The sequence below is a fragment of the Sceloporus occidentalis genome, unplaced genomic scaffold, assembly GCF_023333645.1.
Source record: "Sceloporus occidentalis isolate IW3139 unplaced genomic scaffold, rSceOcc1.0.p SCAF_1, whole genome shotgun sequence".
Lineage (NCBI taxonomy): Eukaryota > Metazoa > Chordata > Lepidosauria > Squamata > Phrynosomatidae > Sceloporus > Sceloporus occidentalis.
In genome coordinates this window covers 219,396,203-219,419,275 of record NW_028316981.1, presented here as the reverse complement: position 1 = coordinate 219,419,275, position 23,073 = coordinate 219,396,203, and the positions used below count along the sequence as shown (strand labels likewise).

At 43.2% G+C, this 23,073-nt stretch overlaps 1 protein-coding gene across 1 annotated transcript; it reads right to left on the bottom strand.

Annotated features, from left to right (window-relative positions):
- Positions 1 to 5,756: 5,756 nt before the first annotated feature.
- LOC149323478 (dual specificity protein phosphatase 12-like) lies at positions 5,757 to 22,778 on the bottom strand. The gene is made up of 7 exons (XM_089478070.1): positions 22,543 to 22,778; positions 19,556 to 19,669; positions 19,341 to 19,459; positions 17,803 to 17,899; positions 15,389 to 15,575; positions 6,457 to 6,556; positions 5,757 to 6,114 (listed from the first exon to the last, which is right to left on the bottom strand). The coding sequence occupies exons 1-7, from the start codon at positions 22,776 to 22,778 to the stop codon at positions 5,999 to 6,001; spliced, it is 969 nt and encodes a 322-aa protein (XP_089334196.1). The 3' UTR covers positions 5,757 to 5,998.
- Between the last annotated feature and the right edge of the window lie 295 nt (positions 22,779 to 23,073).

The window sequence follows — 23,073 nt, the reverse complement described above, 5'->3', positions numbered from 1 at the left end:
CTGAACAACAACAGTATTATTAATCCCCAGTAGCATTTGGTTTATTGTTTCTTAAAATACCTCAAGTGACCACACATTGAACCAAAACAAAATAAAACTTTATTTACAAGGTAGTTGGTAACAGTAGCTCTCATCTGGTTGCTATTCAGAGTTGATGTGGTGATTATTTTGCTTAAACAGTTACAAAGATTTACAATATCTGTTACTATATTCTATAAGTCGTCTCTAAGTTACAGTTTCACTTAAGACTTTTGATTAGACTCTGAGCTTTAAAACTTTGTTGCTACTTTATGACTTTACCAGCCACACCAATTCAGTTTCCACACTTGACCTCTTTTTTTAGACCAACCTAGGTACTCAAAGCCCCTTCCAACTACTCCTTTCAGCAGTATGTCTCAGCTACCTTGGCTATTAAAACTCCTCAAGGTCTAATAAACCTCTAACTCAGAGCACTGTCCCTATCCAATTCCCTATTTAATTCCACACTCCTCACTCAGCCTATTTATACTTGCTCCTGGAAGTAGCCCCCACATTTTCTTGGCCAAGCTCCCATTAGCTGATGCCAGGCTCACTCTGACTGGATGTTGCCAATGCTCCAATCTACCTTTTCTCTCACTGTTGGAGTGCCAAATAATGATAGATGCCAGCTTAGGGGGATGGGGAGCAGTTTGTCTCCAAATAAGCAAGAAAAGTAGGATCAACAAGATCTACCCCAAAGTATAAACTGGCTTGAGTTAAAAACAATAAGCTTTGTTATTTGGGCTTTTTATGCACAAGTACAAACAGTGTAATTCTGATTCAGATGTACAAGGTAACATTAAAGGCAAATGTGAACCACAAAGGACGGACCGAATCCAGGTCACTGGTGGCAAAAGCAACATTTCTAATAGCTTGGTTCAAGAAATGATTTTAGCATCTTTTTGTCATAATCAAAAGAAGGAGTTGGTAAAATTGTGGCATGCCTTGGATGAATTTTAACCTGCTACAAGAAGATTGGGATATCTCTGATGGGAGCCGTTGTTGATCACTCCATTTACAGTGCAGATACTTCCTCTGCACTAGCAACAATCACACACATCTTAGATGAATATAGGACAGTGACATGCCCTTCATCTTCCCCATTTGCATGCTACTACTGTTAGGTTGCCTTTGAATCATAAGAAACTTCCTTTGGAAGACACATATTATATCTTGTGGTTTTCATATAAGTGATACGCCTCAGTTCACCCACCCATTGGTTGTGGAGTTTGGTAGGTCCCATGCTAGGATGTTTCCTCCATCACTGAAAAACGGTACACTGAGTCTTATCTGTGAGGCGTTAATTTTCAGCAACGGAGGTGGAAATATCCTCTCCACCCAGAAGTGAGGAGGCTGTTTTCCTTGGTTCTGCAAGTGTAGTTGTTAGTTAATATGTTTTGGTTTAATTTTATGTTAGTTTCTATTTATTATACTTATATTTGCATTTATCTGAAAGAACCAATGACCCAAATGGAACATACTCTGTGTCACAGCGGGGATGTCACTGGATGATTTCTTACAATCCTGTTCTAAATCAACCTTTTCATTTGAGATTCAGCGTAAAATCGAGTAGTGAAGATTAACCATAGCCATTCCACCTCAAAGATATCATTGATGACATCTGCCTTTCGTCCAATACAGCAAAGCTCTCCATTTGGGTATACAGAATCTTTGTTCTTACTATTAGTTTAGGATTTGACAGTTATGCACCCTGAGACGAACCAGCTTGCATGTCTTATTTTTACAACATTGTATGTGCTAGGAGGTAACTTCCATATCAGCTAAATAATCTGCTCTTTTGCATCCTGAAATTTTAGATTATTGAGTTTGTCCTGGTCAGCTCTGCATTGATTTGTAGAAGCAAAGTAAAGAGAGATTTCATCTCTGTATCAACTGGAATAGCCTTGGTCAATTTAGCTCTGCTGCATTCTGTAGTTTTGAGGTGCAGATGACAGGTGCAGGAAGGCTCAGAAACGTGTCAAATCCCCATCTTTCTGACCCACAGTATGTGAAGATTGGAACATTAAGATTGCACTCTACAAAAGGTTCTCCTCAGTAACACAGATATGAACAAGTTTGTCTTTCACATTTTGAGAAAACTAGAATCAATGTCATCACAGAAGTTAGGATTCCGTTCTCTCATTAGACGAGAAGCAGATCAACATTTTCCCTGTTGTTGGCATATCCAGAGTGAATGTTCTGCTTCACTCTTCTATATTACATTGAATCAGACTTGAGAGGGTCAATTTAGAACAGGATTGCAAGAAATCCTAATCCAACGACATCCGCTATGTAACTCACAGTATGTTACATTTGGGTCATTCAGATCTGACTGCATAGCAGATACCTTACAATGAATCTGATATTTAGAAGAATGCTTTTTGTATTTTGAAAACATCCAAGAAGGAAACCCAGAGAGCATATCAGCTTGATAGAAACAAGCTTGCATTTCTTAATTGAAGAACATCCAGGCATTAGGATGGGCCTTCAATGTCAGCTAAGTCGAACAAAATCAGGCTTCATCTGCTTCCACTTTCAGAAACTGGGATATAAAGTGTTACTGCTGGAATTGTGGAGGTCAAGCAAAGGCAGATCCCAAACCTCTATCAAAAATATGTAACTGAGAATTTTAAAAAAGCTAAATCCATTTTGACAGCCTACATTCTACTTGTCTCTGGCTTTTCTTCGCGAATGAAGATTCAGGAAGGACTCATCCCGCGCTTTCTACAAGCGCGCTGATGACTAAAAAGGCCAATCTGGGACAAACAGGTCTGGTTGCAGAAGGCACAGCGGAAAGTCTCCTTGGGTGATGTTTCCGGGTTGTGGTTCTTTCTGCGTTGTCGTTTCTCTTTGAGACTCGTTTGATGTGAGCTTTTAAAAAAGGCTGCAGCATCGTGGATAATGCGTCTCCATGCCTCCCGATGTGAGGCCAGGGCGGACCATTGTTGGTGATCAATTTGGCCGAGCCTGAGATGTTGTTTCAGGGAGTCCATGTGTCTCTTCTTTGGAGCGCCCCTCTTATGCTGACCTGTGGCGAGTTCAATGTAGAATACTATTTTGGGGAGGCGATGGTCCTTCATCCTAGAAATGTGTCCTGACCAGTGCCGCTGTGTCCTCAATAGCATGGCCTCAATGCTAGTGATCCCTGCTTGCTCAAGGACAGCAACATTTGTCACATAGTCAGTCCAATGTATATTTAGAATTGTGTGTAAACAGCGCTGGTGAAAGCGTTTGAGGAGTCGTAGGTGTTGGCGATAGGTGACCCATGTTTCAGATCCATAAAGGAGAATAGACAGTACAATGGCTCTATACACACTGATTTTTGTGCTTCGCCTCAGGTGTTTTTTACTCCAGGCTCTTTTGTGAAGCCTTCCAAATGCACTATATGCCTTTGCTAATCTGTGATCGATCTCTTTATCAATCTTGACATCTGAGGAGATGATGCTTCCCAGGTAGGTGAACTGCTGGACAGACTTAAGCACAGATTTGCCTACAGTGATGTGGGGATGGTAGTGTTCTTCCTGTGGTGCTGGCTGGTAGAGGACTTCTGTTTTCTTCAGACTGACTTCCAGCCCAAAGAGCTCTGCAGCTGTAGCAAAACAGGATGTTAGGCGCTGCAGGGCTGCTTCCGTATGGGCAACGAAGGCAGCATCGCCAGCAAAAAGCAGCTCACAGATTAGTTACATTCTACTTGTACCTCTAATACAAACGGTAAGTTTAGTGACCTCACATCTCCTTGGCTTTCCATGACCTAAAACTTATCCCTAACCCTAATGTGAACCTCAACTGAAACCCTAATCCTAACATTTGTCAGGACCATCTGGCATACTGGTCTGAAAAATGACATGGATGTGGCCACTAGGAGTAACTGGAGCAGATGTTAACTACTGTTCACATGGCTGGTGCATGAGTTAGTATTTGGTGAGCTGTGCATCATGGGAAATCTAATGCAACATGCACAGTAGCTGAAGTCAGACAGCAGTGCATCATGGGTAATATGATGATGCAACAGGTACTGGGTATGAAACCAGCCAGGTTTCATTGGTGGCATGACTCACATGACTTCCAAGAAAACCACCTATATAAGGGAGAAGGTGACTATCTCCATTGTTGAGCTGTTATGGTTAGTGGTTGGCAAAGCACTTTGTTAATTTGCATAGCTGTGAGTATTCAAAACGGCTGTCTGATACTCTGTGCAATCTTTGTAAATAGTTTGCAACAAAGATTAAAAAGCCCTCGTGTTGAGTGAAGTCTCGCTGTCCGGAGATTTATTTCCTCAGGCTAGAATTCAAAGCAGCAGCCTGTGTGTGGAAGGAAATTTGCTGTGCAGCTGCAAGCCTCGCAGAATCTTTGCTCTTTGCAGACCTTTCTCTAGGCGTCCTGCCTATGTGCATTGTACTCTGCATGTGGTCGTAAGGGACACAGCTTGTCTCTCAACATCCCAATATTAACCCTAGCAATAGCTCTTGCCCTGGCTCTAGCCCTAACCCTAACGTGAAACTCAACCCAAATCCTTACCCTAATCCTAGTGTGAACCTCAGCTGAAACCCTAACTCTAACCCTAATGTGAACCTCAGGTGAAACCCTAACCCTAATGTGAACCTCAGCTGAAACCTCAACCCTAACCTAGCAGTAGCTCTTGCCCTAACTCTAACCCAAGCCGTATAATGAACCCAAACTGTAACCCTAACCCTAGGAAAAGGCACCCTTGCCTTATGGCAAATCAGGATCCTCTGTTTTAGACTCAATCGGTTATGGGGTGGAGTGGTAGGATAATTCCAAGAGCTTAACTGCATTGTGTAGTAACACTGCAAAATGCTCAATCCGGAAAAACTTGTCAGAAGATGAAGTCCCTACATCACAGCCATTCTCTTTCTCAGAAAGCTCCCTATCCTCATATTTAGACAATACAGAAAAGACTGGGTTCTCTTTCCATTCCTTCTTTAAGGAATGTACTGTAAGTAAGTGGGTTTCCCAGAAAGAAGTCAATCCATTTTTTGCTGTTCTTTGTAGACCAGGAAGAAACTTTTACTCTTCTCAAATAATAATAATAAATAATAAACTTTATTCTTATATCCCGCCTTTCTGCTGCATCCATCAAGGCAGCTTACATGACTAGAATATATTGGAATAATACATACTCTCAATAAATAAACTGACCCCCTCTTTAAACCAGGATTAAATACAATACAGTTTAAAAATTCAACCTGTTAAAATGACAGCAATTTTCTAGTAGAGGCAGTGGTTACATAAAGTAGGGAGAGTACAGAAATTAGACTGAACTTTTCTGGGAAGGCCTGTCGGAAGAGATCCGTCCCGACAGCTTTTTCTGAAGTTGTCTAGGCTGGTTATTTGACGGATCTCCTCCAGCAAAGCGTTCCATAGTCTGGGAGCGGCAATGGAGAACATCCTCTGGGAAGTTGCCGTTAGTCTGGTTTTTCAAAGCTTTGCTCTTACACATAGAATTGTTTCTAGATACAAACAACTTTTCATGTTTTTTGTTTTTTAAAAAAGAGTAAATGCTATGATTAGGTAATTGCAGAGCATGGGAAATGGGGTTAGCCCTTCCCTTTTTGGGGTCCTGATGGCAGAATGGGATTATCATTAGGACCAAGGCAGATGAAAGTGGTTTAAATCCTCATTTCCTGGTGCTGCAGTCTTAATGCTGATTTCCCCCACCCAAATGTTTTTCTTTAAAAATGAAAAGAAAAAAGACACAAAATAAAGGAAACATGATCACACATTTCCTGCAGTGTTTATTTGACAGTTTGGTACAAAATTACTTTTGGTACAAAATCACATCAGAAAAATGCCAGTTGTATACTTCTCTTGCATGTTTCTGGAAAGCTGCAGGAAAAAGCTTTTACTTCAACCCACTGACTCATAAGTCTCATACTGTAAGTTCTTAGAGCTTTTGTGCCAACTGAACCAACCTCACTTTGTCACATCCAGCACAGCACCAACTGGCAGCCCCTTTGCTTCATCCACGCGGCTCTTGTGAATTTGGAAGGCAGGGGTAACCCAGTGGCCACATGAACACTGCGCCCCATGCCAGTGAAAGGAGCCCAACTTTGATGTACATTTCGGGCACAGCAGCTGTAAGGGACCCGAACATAAGGATCATTAGGCAAATTTCTCACTTCTAATCATTTTCCTGCTTAGTTTTAATCAACACAAAACATGGCCTCTTTCATCTAGTTTATTTTTATTTTTTAATTTTTGAATCAATTATTTTGAAACAATTCTAGAAAAACTAGAATAATTTAAGTTGGATCAATAATTTCAAATAATTCAAATAGCATAAAACTGTTATTAAATAAGGCACTAGGTTAAAACAGCAGAAAAAACTACAGCTGTTAAAACCATGTACTGTATAATTCAAGAAGAAATATGATTAGGTCCCAAAGGCTTTAATAAAAAGGAAAAGTTGGTACTTACCTGTGATACATTCATTTCCAGCATACAAGATCCCAGCATCCTGTAAAAGCAGGTAATTCCTCCCACTTGCTCCTAATAGGCAGGAAAAACAAAACAATACCTGTTCCCCCAAGGGAGAGGCTATCACCCCTTCAGAAGCCAGGCATTAGCCAGCCAAGATATACCAAACAATGACACAGTTCAAACATAGGTTTTTTGTGGGGGGTTTTGGGCTATGTGGCCATGTTCTAGAAGAGTTTTCTTCCTGATGTTTCGCCAACATCTGTGGCTGGCATCTTCCTGCTACGCTGCAGAGACACAGATATCATACCACAATTTCTCAATCCTCTGAAGATGCCAGCCACAGATGCTGGTGAAACGTCAGGAAGAAAACTCTTCTAAAACATGGCCACATAGCCCGAAAACCCCCACAAAAAACTATGTATGCAGGCCATGAAAGCCTTTGACTCCACATAGTTCAAACAGTTTTAACTATCAACCACTTTATTCTGGAAGGAACATACTAGAAAATAAGAAACCATAGACAAGAATCAATTTTGGCCACTGCCCTTGAAAACAAAATGTCCCCCCCAGGTGTCCAAGATGGCGTCCACCATCCACATGTCTAAGATGGTGGCTGCCATTCACCTGGGCAAGATGGCAACTGCTATCCATGAGGCCAAGATGGTGGCTTACTTCTGCCATGGTAAGGTAGCGGGCAGCTACTAAAACACTTGAGGCTCTCGCCTCTTAGCTCTGGGCATTAGAGCTCACTGGAGCTTGCCTGGGAGCGTCCAGCGGTGGCCTGACCCCTGGAAGGCGGCCAGGCTCACAGTTGAGTGGGTGGGGTTGCCAGAGCTGAGGGAGGAAGTCCCCGAAGAAGAGCCCAAATCCCCCAGGTTTCCCCTCACACTACATGGAAAAGCCCCACTATCACCAGCCAAGGTCTCCCTGTCTCTGCTCATCAGCTAAAGTCCTCTTAGGCAAGCGTCCACTTCGTGGGTGAATATCACCCGTTATGACCCAGGAAGGAAGCAAAGTACTTGCCCCCAGCTCCACAGCTCCAGCTGTTGCCAGCAATGCCTCCAAAAAGCCCTGGCTCTGAATGGGCTGGGTGGAGGACCTGGGGATCCACAGCGACTTGGAGGGTAAACCTCTCCCCAGTCTGAGCCCCAGACTGGGGAGAGGTTTACCCTCCAAGTCGCTGTGGATCCCCATGGACAGTAGCTCCATGGACAGTAGCTCAGGCTGCTCTCCAGTGGGCTGGGAGGAGGGTTATCCCCTGGCTGCGAGTTCAGACCCTTCTCCAGCCTTTGTACCCCTTAGACCCAAGAAGGAAAGGGGGAGGGGAAGACAGGAAGGAAGGGAGGCCATGTAAAAGCCTCCAAAGATGTTAATCCTGTGGATGGTGGCTAGCTCTTCCAGAAGCATCCTACTAGAAGTGTAGGTAAGAAAAAGGCTGACTTCCAGGGGGAAGGCCCCTTCCATGGGGTAGATATTGTTTTGTTTTTCCTTCCTGTTAGGAGCAAGTGGGAGGAGCTACCCATTTTTACAGGACGGGACCTTGCCTGCTGGGAAAAGGTGTTTTAATTTGGTTCCAAATAGGACAAAATTTGGAGACAAGAGCTCCATAAACATAGCACTACAAATAGCTATCCTCTGTTCTTGTATTACTCCTACTAGTGGGACACAGAGCAGAGCCTCATCTGGAAATCTTGGTTTTCAGGCAGGTAAAAATAACACTGTCCCAACTGTTAAGGTCTTTGAATATCATCACCAGTATCTTGAATTCAATGCAGAAGTGAATTGGCAGCCAATACACCTCCTGTAAGACTTGTGCTATGTGTTGTCTATATGATATTGCAGTCTGCATCTTGCACTGACTGTAGCTTCTGAGTCACCTTCAAGGGCAACCCCACATAGACCATGTAACAATAGCCTGATTTGGAAATTACCAGTGTGTGAACGACTCTGGTTAAGTTACCTCTATTCAGGGAAAGCTGCAGTTATACATGAATTGGTACAGGCTCCAAGTAAGACAGATAAATCTAGTATTCCCAACCTATGTGCTTGCTCCTTCAGAGAGAATGCAATTCTATTTGGTCCAGCTGCTTACCGCAGTTTCCAGCCCCAAGAGCAACTAATTCACAGAGCCTCTATCTTACTAGGATTCAGCTTCAGTTTACTGGCTCACATCCAGCCCAATACAAAATCTATGCACAGCATCAGCTGACTCCAATGAAGAGTAGAAAATACTGATAGCACCCCACTCCAAAGCCTCGTATGACCTCACCCAGTAACTTCATGTATTGAATAGCACAAAAGACAAAATACAGCTCTTAATAGCCATGAACCTAAATAGGAATCTCCTTGTGTTGTTCTCTGGAACTGCTCCCACAGATAAGAGTACAATGGGCCCTGCCCTTACGGGGGATCCATTCCGGATCCCTCCGTGTAAGGAGAAATCCACGTGTGCTGGAGCCCCATTAGAAATAATGGGGCTTACGCCCGCAGTGCACAGTAATGCACGTGCACCATGGGCACGTGCCCCATTACTTCTTCCAGGGTACGCGAGGGGCTTTTTCAGCGCAGCTTTCAACATATGCTAAAAGCCGCATATGCCGCGCCCGCGTAAAACACGGGCGCACCGTAAAAGCACTTTAACACTGTGCCCTTTCTCCCTCCTGATGAAGCCACTCCACTGACCAAAGGTATCAAAAGTCACTGAGTTATCCAGAAAGATCAACAGCGTATCGCTCCCTCTGTTTTTTATTCAGAGTAGGTCATCAGTAAGGCTACACAGCCCCAGGCAGATTGAAATGGGTCAAGATAATCTGTTTCCTTCAAAAATGTCTGAAATTGCTTCAGCATGTTGCCCAAACAGGAAGCACCTTGGCCAAATCAAGTAGGGAGAATGCCAGCCAACAGAATCTTCATTCTGTCTGGCTCAACTAAAAGTATAGACCCTCAGAAATGGTACTAGGGTGGCAGGATCTTCTCAAGGGGAGAAAGACTTATTATGGACGATGGCAGATTCTCCACTAGAAGTCTCCAATTGGAATTGGTACTGCACTGAATATCAGGGTGTACAAAGCTGGGAGAGGTCCACTCCACCAAGTCATGCACACCAGGTTGGCTCCTTTATGAGAAAGCTCATTTTCATACTCTTTCAGCAGCCTTTGAGTGAAGCAGAAGCTAGGTTTGGTGAGGCAGAAAGCTCCAGGACTGGAGCTTTGGGAGTATAGGCAACCCACCTCATACTTTCCCAGCAGTGTTTGCTGAAGATGTTGTGATCAAAGAGGAAGCTAGCAGCACATGCCCTATAGCATGTGTAGTTACAAATATTAAAGGGAGGAAGGGGTCAACAATAATTATAGTGATGGAGGCAGAAGGATCTGTAGTTGTCTGCTGAAATGTGTGTTAACGTTTGTCTTCTTACTGAAGATTTCACCAACTACACCTGCAACAAGTAGTGGGGCCTGGACAAAACAGCACCTATCCTACAGAATGAACAGGGTTCTGTTGTCAAGGAACTACCAAAGAAAACAAAGAGAATTGTTAACAGTGAGGGAAAACACTTGAAGACAGTCACCATCAGAAGCAGACCATGCAGAGGTGATTCAGAGCTGCTCCAGTAAACAATTGCTTCCTACATCTTCATGAGGACAGAAGTGAAGATGTTTAAACAGAAAACAAGCTTGAAATCCTAGCGTAGGAGGAAAAATCAGACTTTATAGATACAATAGAGACACAGAAAGATGATTCCCAGGACTGAAATATAACAATTATAGGATAATTGTTCAAAAAGAATGCATGTGGCAGATAATGAAGAGCAGCATTATATCTCCAATACAAATTCACAGAAACCCATGAGCATGATCTCTAGCTGAGAACATTTGGTTAAAAATAAACTGAGAAAGAAATTGCATTGTGGTAGGAGTCCACTATAGGCCACCATGCTGAGAAGATTTGGTAGAGATGAGGCTTTTCTGAAACAAATCTCAGAGATCCAGTAGGGTATTGCCCTACTTCAGCTACCCTGATGATGGGCTAGACAGTACCTTCTGGGAAAGATGGGTTAGCTGATGCTTTTTCTTCTAACAGGGCTTTCTTGTAACTGTAACACTTAATTGTGTTAGCTGTGCTTCTCTTTGTAAAGAAGGAATGCAAAATCACTAGGAATCTGGCTTTGGTTGGAGCTAAGTGATAATATGCTAGAAACATTTTAAACGTGGCAGAGGGAAGCAGGGTCAGTTTGTAGCATTTTGGAGTATCAGAAAAGCTTGCAAGCTTTGCTTGTCTACTTTCACTTTTCTTGCCTTGAACTGTTTGAAGTAAGCTGCTGGTCTGCAAAATGTAGCAAGTACCGGAGAACCAGTTGGTAACAGCTGAGAGAGACAGTGGAGAATGGATGCGTCTGGATAATGCAGAGGTAGTGAAGGAAAGGAGATTTGATAATACCTAGCTGGAATTCTGCTCTCTGTTTGAAACTAAGCACTGGAACTATTTAAAGCATCAATAATTTATGTCATGTAATAAACAAAGTTGAACAGCCTGCTAATCTGTAGCATCATACTATGTAATACTATAAATCACAACTGACTGACAGACAAAAGAGTATAGGCAAACACCAAACTTTGATTTCAGAAAAGCTGAGTTTATCAATCGCGGGAAAACAGTGAGTAAAATCCCATGGCTAGAGATGCTACAAGAAAAGGACACCCAGCAAGAGTAGGAATTCATAATGAAGAAACTGCAAAAATTACAACAACAAATCATCCCATGGAAGGAAAAAAAAGGATATACAGTGCTACCTCGGGTTACGAAATTAATTCGTTCCGCGGCGCTGTTCGTAATCCGATACATTTCGCAACCCGAAAAGGCGCTGGAAAGCCGCTAGCCGCGCTTCGAATTTGAATTTCGCGCCGAAATTAATTTCGTAACCCGAAAAATCCTTCGTAACCCGGAACAGTTTTTTTCAATCTAACTTTTTCGTACCCCGGAAATTTCGTAACGCGATCAATTCGTATCCCGGGGTACCACTGTATCTCAAAAAGCCAATGTGGTTTCACAGCAGACTCAAGTGCAAAGGAAAAAAAGAGCATGTATAAAGAAAGCAAAAAAGGACACTTCACCAAGGAAGATGTGTAGTAAAAGCTTGCAGGAATAATTAATAATAATAATTTGTTTTATTTATATACCGCTATTCCAAAGATCATAGCATTGAACGGCAAGTAAGCTAATTAGCAAGTAAGCTAATTTGCCCCCAACAGTCTGGGTACTCATTTTAGCGACCTCGGAAGGATGCAAGCCTGAGTCGAGCTTGGGCCCTTTTGCTGGTCTTGAACTCACAACCTTGTGGTTTTGAGTGAATGGCTGCAGTACAGGCATTTAACCACTGCGCCACCAGGGCTCCAATAGTGTAAAGAAAACTAAAGCTCAGAATGAGCTGGTACTGGCTAAGGAAGCAGGATTTAAAAAATGTATTTTTGGATGTATTCAAAGAATGACTAAGGAAACTGTGGGGCTGCTGCTCAGTAAGAATAGTAAAATGCTAACAGATTACAACAAAAGGCAGAACTGCTCAACACCTATTTTCCTCGTTTTCTCACAAAACAAGAATTGTATGCTTCCATGCATTAGCAAAGATCTTAGCAAAGGACCTGGATTGCAATCCAGAAATGGCAAGGAGATAACCAAGAATCACCTGCTTAAACTAAATAACTTCTAATTTGCAGGGCCAGAAAAACTGCACCCCAGAAGATTGAAGGAGCTTGTGGAACATGAGAACATGTGAAAAGGGCCTTAGAATTATTGTTGATTATAAATGAACATGACCCATCAGTATGATGCTGCCAAGTAGACCACAGGATGAACATGAGTTAACAGTGCGATGCGGCAGCAAACAAGGCCAATGCGATTTTAGGCTAAATCAATAGAAGTATAGTGTCTAGATCAAGGGAAGTAATAGTGCCACTCTATTCTGCTTTGGTCAGGTCTCACCTGGAATACAGTGTCCAGTTCTGGGCACCACAATTTAAAAAGGACACTGGGAAACTGGAGCGTGTCCAAAGGAGGGCAACTAAAATGGTGAAGGATCTGGAAACCATGCCCTATGAGGAATGCCTTAGGGAGCTGAGTATGTTTAGCATGGAGAAGAGAAAGTTAAGAGGTGATATGATAGCCCTCTTTAAGTATTTGAAGGGATATCATATTGAGGAGGGAGCAAGCTTTTTTCTGCTGCTCCAGAGACCAGAATGCAGAACAATGGATGCAAACTGCAGGAAAAGAGATTCCACCTCAACATTAGGAAGAACTTTCTGACAGTAAGGGCTGTTCGACAGTGGAACAAACTCCATCGGAGTGTGGTGGAGTCTCCTCCCTTAGAGGTCTTCAAACAGAGGCTGGATGGCCATCTGTCAGGAATGCTCTGATTTAGATTTCCTGCATGGCAGGGGATTGGATTGGATGGCTCTTGTGGTCTCTTCCAACTCTATGATTCTATGAAAAGAAGGCAAATAATATTTTACTCTGCATTAACAGAATTGTAATTTCCAAGAGAAGGAAAGTAATAGTAAAACTGATTCAGCCAGGCCTCATCTGGAGTACTGCATTCAGTTCTGGACACCTCATGTTAGGAAAGATACAGATAAGTTGGAGCAGGTTCAGAGTAGAGCAAAAAGGATGATACAAGGATTGAAGAACAAACATATTAAGTAAAGCTGTGGGAATTGAACACTAAGGGGTGAGATAATTGCACTCTATAAATATCTAAAGGGCTGTCACAGAAAGGAGTGAGCAGGTTTGTTCTCTACTGCTCCAGATGGTAGGACTGGATCTAATAGTTTTAAGCTGCAGGAAGGTAGATTTTAATTAAAGTTTAGAAGGAACTTCTTGATAGTAAATGCACTTTGACAAGAGAACCAAATTACCAGAGGGGTGGTGGGCTCTCTTTATCTGGATGTCTTCAAACAGAGACGAGGTATTTCCTGCATTATGCGAAGTTGGGCTCATTGGCTTATGAGGCCCCTTCTAACTCTATAATTCTACAATTCTGTGATTTCATCTCTTTGTCTAGATGCACTTTAAACCGGCTACAGAGAAGGATATGGAGTTGAGACCACAATGGTTGCCTTAAATGTGCCTGGGAAAGTGTTTCTGCTGGTACTTTTGAACCTCATTCCATATCATTGACCATGGTATCCTTCTGGAATGCTGGGTGGTAAGTAGGAATCGGAGGCACTGTGCTTCAGTGGTTCCAATCCTATCTCTTGGATATGTGCCAGATAGTGGTGCTTGGGGACAGCTGCTCTTCAAAAAGAGAGCTGTTATTTGGCATACAAGAAAGTATCATTCTATCCCAAATGCTGTTCAACATCTACATGAAACCACCGTGAAAGATCATCTAGAAACATGGTGAGGTGCTGATGACATTTAAAGATATTTCTCCATGCCTTCATAAACAGTCTCAGCTAAGGATATTGTGTCTCCTCTAAGTGAATGCCTGGAAGGAGCAGTGAGCTGAATGAGGAAAAAGAAACTGAAGCCAAATACCAAAAACACAAGAGGCGATTACTGTCAAAGGTTCCAACCTGGGTTTGGAGATGTGTGAACCAGTCCCAGATTGGGTTACACTCCCACTGAAAGATGTGTTTGCAGTGTGGGAGTGCTTCTGGCCCCATCATTCCAAATGGCAGCTCAGATAAATGTGATGGCTAGGAATGCTTACTATCAGCTTTGGTTGTTACACCCCTTCCTGGAGTTGGAGGCCCAAAAGATGGTAGTGCATGTGCTGGTAAACGCAAGGCTGGACTTCTGCAATGTGCTATACATTGGTCTACCTCTGTACCAAGTTCAGAAATGTCAGTCAATTCAAACCACGGCAGCCAGATTGGTTACTGGTACATCTAGGACTGATCACATTACAGCAATATTGAAATCACTCCACTGGTATTAGTTGGTTACAGTCGGCTCTTTTCTTCCGCAGGCTTACCCAACCCCATTCTCCCCAATGATGGCACATGCGCATTGCTGTACCAATGCAGTCATACACTCGTCACACCTCCATTGAGGAGAGTGAGACTTGAGGTACCATGGAATTTGCTATCTGCAGGGAAGAGGATCCAGCACACAATTGGCTCCTTTATGAGATATGAAGTGCCAATTGTCTTACATTTAATGCCCTCCATGGTTTTGGTCCAGGTTAACTATGGGATCTCCTCTTCCTGTAAAATCTGATCCATATCCTCTGGGGGACATTTACTCCATTCAAACAAGATTAGGGAGGCCATTTTGGGTGAAAGGTGGGATATAAATCCAACGAATAAATAAACTGTCACCCAAAGACTTTTTCCTCAGCTGCTCCTGGACCATGGAACAACCTGTTGGAAGAGATTAACAATGGAATATGCTGTCTGAATGTAAAACAGCGTTAAATATCGTCTTTCCTGGGAAGCCTATGGTTATATATGGGGTTTATATGTTCTTTAAACTGATGCTATGTACCTTAACTGCTTAATGTGTTTTAACTGATGTTATGTGCAGTGCACCCTTACTTTACGTGGGGGATCTGTTCTGGACTCCCCCACATAAAGCAAATACTGCCTATGCTCGAGCCCATTTAAATGAATGGGGCTCGTGCATGTGGTGGTGTGGCGGTGTGCACGCCATGAGCACACGTCCCATTCATCCCTATGGAACACGCCACCCATTTTCCCCGTGTGGCTTTCAGCGTATTATATTTTAATCTATTTCTGTTCCCTGCCTATATGAGGAGATAAAAAAATAAATATTATTATCAGTCACTCTAAGGAAGCATGTACAATGTGTTTAGCCTAATGATATCAATCAAGGTCTAGTTCTCTATATAAAAGACACCTTTGCTGTTCAGCCTTTAGCAATTAAATAAGTATTTTTACTCCTTCCAAAGATTAAGGAGGATTGTTTTCCTCACCTGTCCTTCCATCACTCCTAAAAGCACTGGCTCCATCCACTGTAGAGGCTCAACGAAGTAAGAAGTACAACTGGATCTGCCATTACAGTGAAAAGGAACAGGTTCTGAAAATTTCTTGTGAGCAAAAGCTGCCGGTCCTTTGCCTTCATCATGAGATAAGATGCTTGAGCTTTGAAAGAGCTGACGCCTATTTTCCAGATAAAAAGATAAGAGAATGACTTGAAAAAACACTAACAACATTGCAGCAGCAAAAATTAACTATTTCAAGCTATATGTTTCCTTGCATTCTTTGTTATTTAATAAGGCATATAAAAACAGTGAGGAAAAAATACCACTGCAAAGCAAATACATACCATTAAAGCATGCTTCTTATCAAGAAGGAAGTATGAAGTAAACAGAAACTACACCATGAAGAACAGAATTTTTTTTAATTACAAGGAAGACACCCTCTTGGTATATAAAGCATTTTGCTATTGCCAGTACTTCAAAGTTCTCCAGTATATGAATGTCATGGGAAATGGCTGTTTAAGAGTGGCATATTAAGAGTGTTTATTCTGACTTTAATTAATTATGGTTTAGCTAGCTGAGACTGATGTTTCTGACTTGGCCTACTCTCATAATGACCATTCAAAGGTCATTTCTGTTCTGAAAAGTACAAAATTATTTCCCATTGAGAAAAGTTTAATGTTTCAAGTTTAACAGGTCACTGTCAGATATCTAATGTTAAATGGAAGAAGTCACACTCCAAAAGGTGCCCAACTTTTCTAACCACAAGACTGAACTTTCTCATTATCACCTTAGAATCAGCATCCACAAAAGGAAAACAAACTGAACTCCATCATCAATGGAGCTCTGACAAAGTAGATTGTCACCGTGACTTACAGGATTGAACTGCTGTACCCAAATACCCCTCTCAGTGGCATCTTTTCTATCAGAAACCAGTGGCACTCAATGCTGCTATTGGAGAGGAGGTGCGCTCTAGGATCTGGGGAAGGAAATCCTACACATGGTGTAGGCAGAATTCTAGAGAGATTCTTTAAGACAATGTGGGGAAAGCTGCACATAGGACCTAAGGATGATATTTTTTTGCTCTCAAATATCCCCTTTGTGAGCATGGGAGGTAACTTCTCCACATTCCCCAGGTCATTTTAGGCCAAGAGGCCTTTTTCCAATGGAAAGACAACTTCTGGTCCTAAAATGGCCAAAAACATGAGGGCAAAAAACTTTTTTTCAGGGCATGTGGTGGGAAGATTCCCAGAAGGCCCAACTCTGCTCCTTCAGTTCTGGCCACTACTCAGACTATGTCAGTTTTAGCACTTCTTCAATGAGAATGCCACTTCTTCAAAATACATGCCTCAGGCTGCCTTGTTAAGATAACTATGATGGTATACACATGAATTCATATACATTTATGCATATGAATGTATGACAGTTATCTTTTAAAATCAGACTTTATGCTTACACTTATTTGGACTCTTATTCTGAAGCCATTTCAATGACTTGCATTGTGAGCCCCTTGGGAAATTAGAAAAATGCTATAAGGAACTCTGATAATAGAATCATAGTTGGAAGAGACCGCAAGGGCCATCCAGTCCAACCCCCTGCCATGCAGGAACTCTCGATCAAAGCATCCCCAGTGACAGATGGCCATCCAGCCTCTGTTTGAAGACCTCTAAGGAAGGAGACTCCACCACTCTCCAAGGGAGTGTGTTCCACTGTCGAACAGCCCTTACTGTCAGGATGCTCTTTCTAATATTGAGGTGGAATCTCTTCTCCTGTAGCTTGTATCCATTGCTCCTATTCTCTGGAGCAGCAAAAAACAAGTTAGCTCCCTCCTCAATGTGAGAATCTTCAAGTATTTAAACAGGGCTATCATATCACCTCTTAACCTTCTCTTCTCCAGGCTAAACATCCCCAGCTCCCAAAGTCATTTTTCACAGGGCATGGTTTCCAGACCCTTCACCATTTTAGTCGCCCTCTTTTGGACATGCTTCAGTTTTTCAACATCCTTTCTAAATTGTGGTGCCCAGAGCGGGACACAATATTCCAGGTGGGTCCTGACCACAGCAGAATAGAATGGCACTATTACTTCTCTTGATGCAGCTTAAAATCTCATTGGCCTTGTTAGCTGCCGCATCGCACTGTTGACTCATGTTCAATTTGTGGTCTACTTGGACTCCTAGATCCCTTTCACATGTAGTTTCACTCAGCCAGGTGTCCCCCATCCTATATCTGTTCATTTAATTTTTCTGCCCTAAGTGCAGTACCTTACATTTCTCTGTGCTGAAATTCATTTTGTTAGCTTTGACCCAGCTTTCTAATCTATTAAGGTCGTTTTGAATTTTAATCCTGTCAAAATGATCACAAAGGACAGATCAGAATATAAATTTAATAAATAAATGTCAGCTTCATACCGGCACTTCCTACACTTGTAAAGAACTTCACAATTTGGAGTCTGTTGTATGTTGTTTGGATCAACTGCAAAGACTTCTTCTGGAAGGTCCTGTGAATCTGAAAAGAAGAAGCAACACTAAATGTATGAACTGGCAAACAAGCATGAGGGAATTTTTGATACACTGCTTATTTAAAAATGCATAATAAATACATAAACTATTTTAATAACAATTTCAGGAACTGAAGTACATATCATTTGCTAAGCATCTTACTGGAACATCTACAGCACAATCCCTGGCTTTCTTTGCTAATTACAATTGTATCTATAAATGTTCAAATGTTTATTTTATCCTCATTTATGGGACTGTTGACAATGGGTGAATAATATAAAAATGTCATCAGTTCACTTAAAAAAATCAGGACAGTAGTATATTATGATATATAACATAGTTATATTATTATTATATAATAATAATAATAATATATAATAACATAATAGTATATTAGGACATTAATCCTTTCATTACTTCTCTGCTGCTGTGTTGAACAGATATAGTCTGTGTACGAGGATATAAACTATACTCCCCATGGCTACTGTTAGCAAGAAAACTCATCACACAAGGCCCAAGATGCCCATGTTTGCTTCCAATTAGCACCAAGAGGAGCCCTGCTTCCAATATACAGCCTGCTCAACTAGCCACCGTCATCCTTCTCAGATTTGTCTAATACTAGTTTAACACCCACTCAAGTTGGCAGCCATCACATCTGGCATTAAAAGATTCCAGAGTTTATATCTGCGCTTTATCTGTCCTACATTTTCTGCAACTCAGCTTCAGGGAGTGATTGCATTCTAGTGTTATCAGAAGCAGATCAATTCCACACCATACACAATTTTTTATACTCCTGCAATGTCCCTCTACCCACACATGTTGAATGTTCCAATAATTTATTTCTCCTCAGAGACATCCTCCAGTCCCGCGTATTCTGTACTTTACCAGCTCTATAATATCCTTTTGGAAGTGCAGTGATTAAGACTATGCGACAATATTCCAAGTGGAATTGCATTCGTGTGGATGCATTATTACACTGGTAGTTTTGTTTCCAATTTCCTCCCAATAATATGCAATGTTGACTCCGTCTTCATCACAGCAGTGGCACACTGAGCCAATCTTTTCAATAACCTTATTTAGTTCTTTCCTTGTCAGTTACCATGAGTTCAGATGCCATTAGCATCTATGTGAAAGTAAGATTTTTGCTCCACTTCACACTCACATACACAGGACACCATTCACAATGCTAATGCCTGTTCCCTGAGTCTGGATAGATTTTTCTAATGCTCTTCACTGTCTCTTTTTATTTTAATTATCCCAAATACTTCAAGCTGTAAACAACTTGATCACCTCCTTGCTAGCTGATAAATCCCAAAGTCCATGTTTTTGCAGATAAGGGAACTATTATTTACTGTCAAGTTTTTCAGTACTAATTTCTGTTCTGTCGCAACTGACAAAGCATAGCACAAAACAAAAATCTTGTATGTAATAAAGTTTAGTTCCCATACCAGGGTATCTCTCTGCAATCCTCTGCAAACGATATTGTTTGTAAACAGGACTGGTTACATTAACTTCACACCCCATTTTTTCATAGAGTTTCAGTTGCCACTCAAAGCCCTCGTTCATTCTGGAATAACAAATCAAAGACACATTCTTGCATCACAGAGAATGCATGCTCGATTCCTCAGGAGAATACAATTTTTAATAAGGGTGAAGAACGCACTTGGCATCGGGTTTGATGGCCTGGATGAAGGCATAGGCCTCTTCAAAGGGGAGATTGTTGGCCTTCATCAAATAGGCAGTCACAACAGCGACACTTCGGCTGACTCCAGCTTGACTGAAAATGCAAAGAGGACCCAAATAAATATAGTCATTACATAGTAATATCCAGCAAAACCAGGCATCTTGTTCTCTTAAAACATATTTTACCTTGAGACCTTTTATAATGTTTATAATGTAACATTATAAAGGGCTAATTGCAGTCTCAGAGCACTTTTCTAAGGCAGCTCCACATAGAGCTCATTGCAGTAGTCCAAATGGGATGTAACCAAGGCATGTCATAGAATCATAGAGTTGGAAGAGACCGCAAGGGCCATCCAGTCCAACCCCCTGCCATGCAGGAAATCTAAATCAAAGCATCCCCGACAGATGGCCATCCAGCCTCCGTTTGAAGACCTCTAAGTAAGGAGACTCCACCACACTCCGAGGAAGGAGTGTGTTCCACTGTTGAACAGCCCTTACTGTCAGGAAGTTCCTCCTAATGTTGAGGTGGAATTTCTTTTCCTGCAGCTTGCATCCATTGCTCCGGGTCCTAGTCTCTGGAGCAGCAGAAAACAAGCTTGCTCCCTCCTCAATATGACATCCCTTCAAATATTTAAACAGGGCTATCATATCACCTCTTAACCTTCTCTTCTCCAGGCTAAACATCCCCAGCTCCCTAAGTCATTCCTCATAGGGCAAGGTTTCCAGACCTTTCACCATTTTAGTCACCCTCCTTTGGACATGCTCCAGTTTTTCAACATCCTTTTTAAATTGTGGTGCCCAGAACTGGACACAATATTCCAGGTGGGGCCTGACCAGGGCAGAATAGAGTGGGAGTATTACTTCCCTTGATCTAGACACTCTACTTCTATTGATGCAGCCTAAAATTGCATTGGCCTTTTTAGCTGCCGCGTCGCACTGTTGACTCATGTTCAACTTGTGGTCTACTTGGACTCCTAGATCCCTTTCATACCTAGTTTCATTCAGCCAGGTGTCCCCCATCCTACTGTGGCCAGATCAGACTTCTCTAGGAACAGGTGCAGTTGGTGCACTAGCTTTACCTGTGGAAACACACTCCTGGCCAGTGTTGAAACCTGGGCCTTCAGGCTAAGCACCGAATCCAGGAGTACCCCCAAACAGTGAACCTGTGTCTTCAGGGGCAGTGTAATCCCATCTAACACCAATTGCATTTCTGTTCCCAGATCTGACTGACCAGGAGCACTTCTCTCTTGTCTGGATTAAGCTCCAATTTGTTTACCCTCACCCAGTCAATTCTACCTGGCAGATACTGATTTAGTCCAGGAACAGCTTCCTTGGTACTGGGTGGAAAGGAGAGATAGAGCTGGGTATCGCCAGTACCTTGGCTACACTTTGGACAACCGCTCCCAGCAGTTTCACATAGATGTTAAATAGTAAAGGGGGCAGGACTGAGCCCTGAGGGACCCACAGACCAGTGACCCCAGCACCTCCTCCTGGGTCTCCTTCCAGGAAAGGCCTCCACACATTGGTGACCCCATCCCCATCCCAGAGAGGTGGCCAGAGGCCCCCAAGAGCCCTAGCAGGGCCAAGAGGGAGGTCTCCTGTCCAGCTCCTAGGGCAGGACCTCATCTGAGGCTGCTTCTGCCCCACAGCTGCCCCAAGGTCCATCCCCCCCTATCTCTCTCAAACAGGGAAGCAATCCCATGAAGATGCTAGAGAATTGAATAGAATCGCTGTTACTTTGTCACTGTTGGAACTGTGACTGGCTTGAGCACCAAACTGTGATTTCAGTGACCGTGGGCCTGAACAGACAGGCCAAAATAAAGCTGCTTCAGATAACCTTGGAGGTATGCTGTTTAAATGCCGCATGCGTCCCAAGAGGCTAGAAGCCGTGCCAAAGCCACGCTCCAGACTTGAGGAATGGGAGGCAGCTTTGGTGCAGCTTCTGGCCTCTTAAGATGTGTGTGTGTCATTTAAACAGAATGCCTCCAAAGTGACCTGAAGCAGCTTTATTTTTTGGGACTGTCTGTTCGGGCAACGTGATTCGTTCTGTTCTTTTACCCGCTAGAACGGTGAATCACAATGGTAGTTGTAGAACCACTAGTAGTAAGTCAGAACAAGTGCTAGGATCACGGGAATCACGGTTCTGAATCACAGATATTCCACAGTCACAGTAACAGTTTTCACTGGCCCTATACAGACAGGCCAAAATAAAGCTGCTTCAGGTCACTTTGGAGGTACGGTGTTTCAATGATGCATGCGTCCTAAGAGTCCGGAAGCTGCGCCAAAGCTGCGCTCCAGTCCTTTAGGTCTAAAGCATGGCTTCCAGACTCTTAGGACGCAAGCATCATTTAAACAGCGTACCTCCAAAGTGACCTGAAGCAGCTTTATTTTGGCCTGTCTGTATGGGGCCTCAGAGTCACTAGAAACATTCACAGGGCTGCAGCCTAGGCATCCTATCACTCAGAATTAATGTATCCCTCCTGAAAGCATTTTAATAATTTCCTACTTTAAACTGGAGTAAGTGGGGAGGGGGGGGGAAGGATAAATAGTTAACATTTTCTGTATCTTGCCTCAGTCTTTAACATTAACAAAATGAAATTCAAGACTGAGAAACGTAAGGTGCTGCACTTAGGGCAGGAAAATGAAATGCACAGATATAGGATGGGTGACACCTGGCTGAATGAAACTACGTGTGAAAGGGATCTGGGAGTCCAAGTAGACCATAAGTTGAACATGAGTTGATGGGGGGACACTTGACTGAATGAAACTACGTGTGAAAGGGATCTGGGAGTCCAAGTAGGCCACAAGTTGAGCATGAGCCAACAGTGTGATGCAGCAGCTAACAAGGCGAATGCGATTTTAGGCTGTAAAGAGGAGTAGAACGGTAGAATCACCGGCGTCTTGGCAGAGGAGGCGAGGAAGGGCGAGAGGCAGAGGGAGGGCGGCCTCTCCCGGCCCCCTGCTCACCATCGGACGAGGACGCCCCTCCCTCGGGCCTCGTGGATGAAGCGCAGGGCTGCGTCCAGGCTGCCCAGGAGGTCCGTCTGCGGCTGGTCCAGCGCCTCCACGTGGAGCACCGCCTCCGCCTGCCGCTCCTCTTCCTCGGTGGGCGGCTCCGAGTCCAGCAACAACAGCGCCGTCCCCGGAGGAGGAGGAGGCGAGGAAGAGGAGCCCAGGAAGAGACCCGGCATGACGGGGACCATGGCCGAGGAAGGAGAGGCGTGGCCCCCTTCCGGATCCGGAAGTGCCTCTGCGACTCACACTTCCGGTTCCGCCTACTTCTTCTGCGCAGGGATAAGGCCTCCCTTCGGAAGCGCCTCTTTCCCACGTTCCCGCTTCCTTCTAGTCCCACAGGAGGGGCGGGGCCTGTTTCTGAGCCCGACCCCGGAAGTTTACCCTTCTTCTTCCGGTTCAATTGTCAGATGGAGGAGGAAAATGGCGGGAAAAGCGCTTGATAAAAAAAAGACAGTTGAAAACAGCCTCCCATTGAAAGCATAG